Source organism: Pelmatolapia mariae, linkage group LG14, assembly GCF_036321145.2.
Source record: "Pelmatolapia mariae isolate MD_Pm_ZW linkage group LG14, Pm_UMD_F_2, whole genome shotgun sequence".
NCBI classification, from domain to species: Eukaryota; Metazoa; Chordata; class Actinopteri; order Cichliformes; family Cichlidae; genus Pelmatolapia; species Pelmatolapia mariae.
Window position 1 is genome coordinate 25,307,114 of NC_086239.1, and position 8,601 is coordinate 25,315,714.

General features: G+C 40.0%; 1 protein-coding gene across 1 annotated transcript; it reads left to right on the forward strand.

Annotated features, from left to right (window-relative positions):
- Positions 1 to 4,723: 4,723 nt before the first annotated feature.
- LOC134640602 (extracellular calcium-sensing receptor-like) lies at positions 4,724 to 7,829 on the forward strand. The gene is made up of 6 exons (XM_063492511.1): positions 4,724 to 4,812; positions 4,952 to 5,234; positions 5,339 to 5,911; positions 6,260 to 6,382; positions 6,593 to 6,716; positions 6,931 to 7,829. The coding sequence occupies exons 1-6, from the start codon at positions 4,724 to 4,726 to the stop codon at positions 7,827 to 7,829; spliced, it is 2,091 nt and encodes a 696-aa protein (XP_063348581.1).
- The last annotated feature ends 772 nt before the right edge of the window (positions 7,830 to 8,601 follow it).

Genomic DNA, 8,601 nt, shown 5'->3' on the forward strand with positions numbered 1-8,601 from the left:
AAATCTCTTACATCTCAAAACTCTCTCTCTTTGTCTCTCTTTCGCTCACTCACCACCGTCACTCCTAAAACTTCCCCCTCTTCCTAAACAACCAAATGCCATGTTGCCATATCATTTTTTTGACTTGTTGACATGGCACATTTTTCCACCAATAGGAAAGGGTGGGGGTCTTTTTTGGGGTTTTTTTTTTTTTGCTCACTATCAGAGAGTGCGTTCTAATGTTTGCCCAGTTGGAACCAGAAAAGCTCAAATTAAGGGAAAACCTACATGTTGTTTTGACTGTGTACCCTGTGGTGATGGAACTATAGCCAACTCAACAGGTAGAAAGGTAGACCAATATCAGAAGTGTATATGTCTTATCAAATCAAGTATGCTGAGTAATAATATCACATATTTAGTGTATACGTATAAGTGATATTTAAAATATTAAAGTGTTTCTGCATCATCTTGGTTTTTAAATAATTTCAATTTTTTTCTGTCAAGGAAGTTTAATCTTTGGCGAACACGGCCTCTCAATTCATTATTCACACTTTCTGTTTATCCTCAACAGGTGCAGCAGACTGCACACCTTGTCCAAAGGAATACTGGTCCAGTGAGAGAAAAGATGAGTGCATTCCTAGAACAACTGAGTTTCTGAAATATCACGAGCCCATGGGAATAGCTCTAACAGTTGTATCCCTGTTAGGGGCCTCTCTCTCCCTGGCAACAATGGTGGTTTTTATTAACTACAGAGAAACTCCTGTGATAAAAGCCAGCAACTTTGAGCTGAGGTCTTTCTTATTGTTTTCGCTTTTTCTGTGTTTTCTCTGTCCTCTCACTCTCCTTGGTCAACCAACAGTCTGGACATGCATGCTGCGCCACACCGCTTTTGGTGTGACATTTGCCCTTTGCATTTCCTGTGTCTTGGGAAAAACCATTGTTGTTGTCACAGCTTTCAAAGCCATGTTTCCTGGCAATAACATTGCTGGAAAGTTTGGTCACACACAACAAAGAATCATTGTTTGCTCCTGCACTTTCTTTCAAGTGGTAATATGTGCATTATGGCTGACTTCAAACCCACCTTACCCACATATGTTGTTCACATCCAGCAACAACATGATTGTTCTTGAATGCAAGACAGGATCTGAGTTTGCTTTTATGCAGTGTTGGGATACATAGGGATCCTTGCAATCATTTGTTTGATCCTAGCATTTATAGCAAGAAAACTTCCTGATAACTTCAGTGAAGCCAAATTGATCACATTCAGCATGCTGATGAATAAATAAATACAATTCTATTTATATAGCACCTTTCTAGACAGAGTCACAAAGTGTTGCACATAAGATAACAAATAATAGAAGGTAAAACAGACAATATAAAACAGGCAAAAATTAATCAAAAGCAGTTTTAAAAAGGTGAGTTTTGAGTTGTTTTTTAAAAACAGCTACTGAGTCCACAGTTCTTAAAGTTTGGGGGAGAGAGTTCCACAACCTAGGGGCCACAGTGTCAAAAGCTCTATCACCCTTAGTACTCATCTTAGTCAGTTTTACAGCAAGTGAGCCTTGATCAGATGACCTCAGGCACCTGCTAGGGACATAGGGTTGTAGGAGATCGGAGATGTAGGGCTGCCATTCCATGCAAGGCTCTAAATTTCAAGACCAGGATCTTAAAATGGACTAAATTCAACAGGAAGCCAGTGTAGCTGAGATAGCAATGGTGTTACATGTGAATACTTCGAGGATTTTGTCAAAAGCCTAGCTGCAGCATTTTGCACAACTTGCAGATGATCCAGAGAACCTTTGCTTAGACACATAAACAGTGAGTTACAATAGTCCAAGTGTGAGGAAATAAATGCATGTATAGCAATCTCCAGTTCAGAGCAAAATAAAATAGGGCTTTAACATTTCTTAAATGATAAAAACAAGACAGAACCAGAGAATTCACATGCCCATCCAATGTAAGAGTTGAGTCAAAAGTGACACCTAAATTCCTGATAGAGGATTTACCATACACTGAGAGAGGACCAAGGGCTTTTACTATCTGGGATAAAAATCTGTCCGAAGCGCATACGAGGACTTCGGTTTTCCCCTCATTGAGTTGGAGGAAATTTGCAGCCATCCAATGTTTGATAGAATCTAAGCAGTCATTCAGAAACTGAAGCTTAGATAAATCATGGGGCTTAAAAGAGATGTACAACTGAATATCATCAGCATAACAGTGATAAGAAATGTCCTCAAGAGCCCATTATATGCCATTTGAAAGATAAAACAGGCCTTGAGGTGACTGCTGTTTGGCAGTGTGTTTGCATTTATATGTAATGTAGTGGGCCATTACTGGCAATGACACAGTGTTTGTGCCACGGCAGTGGGGGAGGGAGGACCCAAATGCTGGACTCTGTGTGCTTAGCGGCGCGTTTATTTACAGTGCAGTAAATATTCACATAAACAATCCCCGTGAGTTTCCCTGACTCCCGTGCTGTGTCTTCCTTCCCAATAAGTCCGTGTCTTGTGCTCTCCGCTTCTGTGTGTCTGCACTGCTCGTGCTCGCAGCACTCGGGTTTTCCATGCTACTCCTGCAGTAAATGATAGAAGCCGCCGTCAAGACACTAAACTACTGCGGGCATACACACACTAGACTTGACACTAAACAACACTGACGTGGAGTCTCACGCAATAATCCCGCGTTGGTGGAGGCTTCACCACACCATTAAGTAGTTCCCTCCGCCCACGCTGATCCACTGCAGGTGTGTGGCATCCTCCTTGGTCGTGGCAAGCCATCCTCAGGCCTGGCGGTGCCTGTAGCCCGGCCTCCTGGTTACAGCCACAACCACACACACACCTCCCTATACATAAACACATGGACAAACCCCCAGACAGCAGAACAGTGCACACACATCTTCACAAAACATAAAAAAGGCCCACAACTGCTCATGGACCCTGGTTCGCTCAGACCCAGGTCCCTGACAGTTTGTACCATCTAGATTTAATACTAGATGGTACAAAGCATTATGAATCATTTCAGGAATGTTGAAAAGAACACATAAATATTGTGCAAATAATTTCTTTATATAAATGCCATAATAATTTTAAATAAAATCATCTGAAATGTTCATGTTGAGGAGGTATGTAAGGATGACACGAGAGATCCCAATATTTTACTCCAACTTTAATCTCGGCGGAACTGGCAAACCAAACTGGCGTTTAGACGGGTTAATGATCAGGCAATGTGCTGCCAAGTGTCAAAAAACCTGATGCAGGTGGGACATGTGCTATTCCTCCGAGATGCTGGTCCCGAGGATATAATCTAGGTATACAAAAACGGGCACAGAAAAGGACAGCCCACACAATACCAAGTCAGTCAAACGCTGGAAGGTTTGGGCTGCACCCTTCAGACCGAAGGCCATGAGCAAAAACTCGAAAAGGCCAAAGTAATTACGGAGTAATTATGGCAATTTTGAGGACACCCTAAGTGCGCACAGGAATCTTGTGATACTGCTGTACTAAAACGATCACAGAAAAAATAGAGGTTTCCGCAAGATGGGTGGAAAAATCCTGGATGTGGTGAATGGGATAACAATCGTTTTCTGTGACGTTATTTAGACTGCGAAGATCCCCACAAGGCCTTCACTGACCGTCAGATTTGAGCACCACGTTGATTGGGGAAGTCCAGTGACTATTAGAACACTCCACAGTGCCCATGCTCCATAGTCGCTAACTCCTCCCGACAGCGGATCCAGTGAGGTGACCACAAGATGGCATTTCGTGTTGTTAGATGAAATGCCACGCTTCACATCTTAGAATAGAAGCGCCAATTCCCAGGGTCTGATCCCCAGTGGGTGTATCGCCAAGTGGGGAAAAATGGTTGGACACATGAACAGGTTGATGGGGCATCTGTTTAAGACTATGCTTCCTCTTCACCGTCACCCAGCCAGCCTGTTTCCCTGGCTGCTTGGGATAGTCTGCTACAAGGGACTGGCTAGCTATGGGGTTTTCAAGGGTGCGAAGCGGAGTCTCCAATTCAGTGATCATGGCCTCCAGAGCTAAAAATAGTTTACATTTATTCTAAGTCACATAATTGCTAAAGGAGGCTGAGGAGTAACTAAACATCTGACACAATGAGCAGGAAAGTGCAGGAGGGACAGGTGAAGAGGCCATGCTGATAGCAAGGTGGCTACGAGCTAAAATAAGCTAGTAAAACCCTAAAGACAAAAAAAAGAAAAGAAAAAAGAAACCCTAAAGACAGTGAGTGAATACTTTGACTATAAATTAGCAAGTGACTACAAGGAGAGTGTGCTTCGAATAAAGCACGTGAAGATTGACTCCATGAAAAGATAAGTTATCTATAAGTTTTTTAACTAAATTGCTAGGCAGATAAGCTTCACAAAAACACCACTGAGTGTTAGAACAGAAGGTGATACTCTACCGCACAGAGAGCGAACACCAAGTGACAGCGCCACCCAAAGGGGATCTTGAGTATATGACTATAGGTCATATGTAGAGCATTTCAATGTTGTCCTAAGCTTTCCAACCTGCAATCACTATGCCCTTTGGGAAATGATAGATCATCTGAGTTCATCCAATACTGTTGTTATAAGAACTGTGCTCTCATGCATATGTGGCAATACAGTGCAAACATGCAAAGAGGTATCCTTCTTTTTCTCTGTGTTCTCAGCACGAACACAGTATCTGGCTGTGAACTGTTAGGCAGGTTTGATATGCCAAGTTTGTTTAAGGAAGGTGACATAATGATCGGAGGAATCTTCCCTATTTTCAACAAAGAAATAATCAGCACTTCTGCATTCGATAAGGAGCCACCTAAAGTGCAGTGTGAAGGGTATGATTTAACACAAGTGGCTTTTTCATTTGTCATGCATGCATGTTTATTTTTGTTTAAATTCTTGTCATTGTACTTTATACGTGAAGCAATAGCTTGGTTACTTTATGACTGTTATCAATCACTATAATGTTCTTAGGTTTGACTGGAGAGTTTTTCGATGGACCCAGGCAGTTATATTTACTATTGAAGAAATCAACAATGATCCTGCTCTCCTTCCAAACATATCTCTTGGCTATAGGATACTTAACTCTTGTGATTCTCCTACAAATGCTTTACGTGCTGCACTAACACTGGCTAGTGAGGCAGAGGAGGCAGATGTGACTTCTCATTGCCCACCAGCTGTAACTGCAGTCATAGCAGAGGCAGGATCAACTCAGTCAATAGCTGTGGCGGGAATTTTTGGAACATTCCGTGTGCCAGTAGTAAGAGATACAATTATATGTTTTATGATGCTAATTGATATTTGATGTTTTGACATTGTATGCTGTTGCACACTGTTTCAGTGTAATTTTCTCTTCTATAGGTAAGTCACTTCTCAACGTGTGCTTGTCTGAGTGACAGAACTAAATATCCTACATTTTTTAGAACAATCCCCAGCGACTACTACCTTGCAAAAGCTTTGGCTGCACTGGTCAAACATTTTGGATGGCAGTGGATTGGAGCCATACAGTCAGACAATGATTTTGGACGTAATGGAATTCTTGCTTTTAAGGAGAAGGTTGAAAAGTTTGGCGTTTGCATTGCTTTTGTTGCGTCAGTTCTACGCACGTACACTAAAGATAAATTTCTAGAAGTTGTGGAAATAATAAAACAGTCATCTGTCAAAGTAATTTTGGCTTTTGCTGCTGAGGGTGACTTTTATCCTTTGATGCAAGAGATTGTGAACCAGAACATTACAGGAATTCAGTGGATTTCTTGTGTGGCCTGGATAACAGCACCTCGACCCTCCACACCTGAAATCTACACAGCTTTTGGTGGAACCCTTGGATTTGTAATGCAAAAGAAGGCAATTCCTAAACTAAAACAATTTCTTACAAGTATAAATCCATATACAGATCCACATGCACCTTTTGTGAGGGATTTCTGGGAGAATATGGTGGGCTGCACACCTATTTTACCTGGAAATACAGGTACTGAGGCCACATTAAAAAGATGCATAGGCAATGAAACATTCATGAATTCCGAGCATGATTTCTTCGATGTCACAGAGCTCAGAGCAACCCATAATGTCTATAAAGCAGTTTATGCTATCGCACACGCCCTGCATCAGCTGGTATTTTGCAAACCCGTTGGAGAAAAACCTGTAAAGCTATGCTTGAATCTTTCAGAAATGCAGCACAAGGAGGTATGAAATAGTGCATCATGTTTAAATTTCAAAAAAAAAAATCAATAATTCAGCATTTATATTATTATTGTATCTAATACATAATCTCTTCCTTTCTAGGTCAGTAAAAGCTTACAAAGGGTAAATTTCACAAATCACTTTGGTGCCGAGGTGTATTTTGATGAAAATGGTGATCCTCCTGCTAATTATGAAATTATTAACTGGCAGTTGATAAATGGAAAAGTGCATCATGTGACACTTGGTAATTTGACATTTGCTGCAAATGGTGATTACAAGCTCAGCATTGACGAGGACAAAATAGTGTGGAGGACAGGGAAAACAGTAATTCTCTCTTTTATTAATACTGTATACTTATAGTATCTCACCTTTTTATTATTTTGTTAACACATAGTCTGCCATTGATACAATACTTTAAAGTTTCTTTTGTCACAGGTGCCCACATCAGTGTGTTCTAATGTTTGCCCAGCTGGAACCAGAAAAGCTCAAATTCAGGGAAAACCTATATGTTGTTTTGACTGTGTACCCTGTGCTGAGGGAACTATAGCCAACTCAACAGGTAGGTAAAGTGTTTATGCTTTTCTGTTGCACACAATGTTATACCACAAATTCAGTGTCTCCATATATATAATATTTACAATATCAATGTTTTACTGCGTCTTTTTTCAACTGATTTTTTAAATTATAATTTTAATATATTATAATTTCCTATTCTCCTAGAATGGCATCTAGATCCATCATTCATGTGTTCTGTTTATCCTCAACAGGTGCAGCAGACTGCACACTTTGTCCAAAGGAATACTGGTCCAATGAGAGAAAAGATAAGTGCATTCCTAGAACAATTGAGTTCCTGAAATATCACGAGCCCATGGGAATAGCTCTAACATTTGTATCCCTGTTAGGGGCCTCAGTATCTCTGGCCACAATGGTGGTTTTTGTCCACAACAAAGAAACTCCTGTGATAAAAGCCAGCAACTTTGAGCTGAGCTCTCTCTTATTATTCTCTCTTTTTCTGTGCTTTCTCTGTCCTCTCACTTTCCTAGGTAAGCCAACAGTCTGGTCATGCATGCTGCGCCACACCGCTTTTGGTGTGACATTTGCCCTTTGCATTTCCTGTGTCTTGGGAAAAACCATTGTTGTTGTCACAGCCTTCAAAGCCACATTTCCTGGTAACAAAGTTGCTGGAAAGTTTGGTCATGCACAACAAAGAATCATTGTTTGCTCCTGCACTTTCTTTCAAGTGGTAATATGCGCATTATGGCTGACTTCAAACCCACCTTACCCACATATGTTGTTCACATCCAGCAACAACATGATTGTTCTGGAATGCAACACAGGATCTGAGTTTGCTTTTTATGTAGTGATGGGAAACATTGGGATCCTTGCAATCATTTGTTTGATCCTGGCATTTATGGCAAGAAAACTTCCTGATAATTTCAATGAAGCCAAATTGATCACATTCAGCATGCTGATATTCTGTGCTGTGTGGATTACCTTCATCCCAGCATACATCAGCTCTCCTGGAAAGTTCACTGTAGCTGTAGAAATATTTGCAATTTTGTCCTCAGCTTTTGGCCTATTAAGTAGCATTTTTGCACCCAAGTGTTACATAATATTTCTTAAGCCAGAAAGAAATACGAAGAAACATGTTATGGGAAAAACTATAAACTAAAAGATTAAAAAACATTAACAATTTAAAGTTATGTCTTTTTTTTTGTTTACATGTATATTACTTTGGTAAACATTCCGAGTCACTTAAAAGTCTGCAGCACATTAAATAACAGAGTTTGGGTATATACATATTTAAATGTAATTTGTGACTGATAAAGGATTTATAATTAACATTTCAGTACATTGAAAGATATGTTCTATGCTGCTGAAAGAAATGTATGACAGTAATTGTATGCAAATTTTGTCCATCTAAACATAGACATGCACACACGTGCAACACAATTTAAGATTAAAAAAATAAACTGTTGCCTGCTTATCAGTCTCTCTAACACTATTCTAAACAAGACACAGTAAATCCTTTGAAATAATCATGTGTTCCATTGAAAAAACATGAAATATGACATGAAATGCATAAGGAAGAAATAAGCTAAATTTACTAATTATCAGGGGATCTGTGATCACAGGACCATGTAAAAAACTGTGTAAAATTAACAAATCAACCACTAAAGATTTCTGCTTTCCTGAAATGAGGAGTAATGTGAAGTCTTACATCAGTTACATCTGTAAAAGTAAATATTTATCAAAGTCCTGCTGCAGCTGTTGTGTGATTTCTAGTGGGTCGTTGATTTACACCAGTAAAGTAAGAATAACATTTTATGTGCCTGCCTTTCCCAATAAATGAACAAAACTGGCGTAAACTTTCCCTTCTACCACATGCTCTTAGTTCCATTTGAAGGGTAAAGCAGCTCTTGAGGCAACTGCTGTTTGGCAAT

What these genes read in the sequence shown, in the direction of transcription:
- LOC134640602 (XM_063492511.1), top strand. Translation starts at nt 4,724, where the DNA reads ATGATCGGAGGAATCTTCCCTATTTTCAACAAAGAAATAATCAGCACT. An exon ending in GGGATTTCTGGGAGAATATG is followed by an intron (nt 5,912 to 6,259) that starts GTGGGCTGCACA and finishes CTTCCTTTCTAG; the next exon opens with GTCAGTAAAAGCTTACAAAG. An exon ending in AACTATAGCCAACTCAACAG is followed by an intron (nt 6,717 to 6,930) that starts GTAGGTAAAGTG and finishes CAACAGGTGCAG; the next exon opens with CAGACTGCACACTTTGTCCA.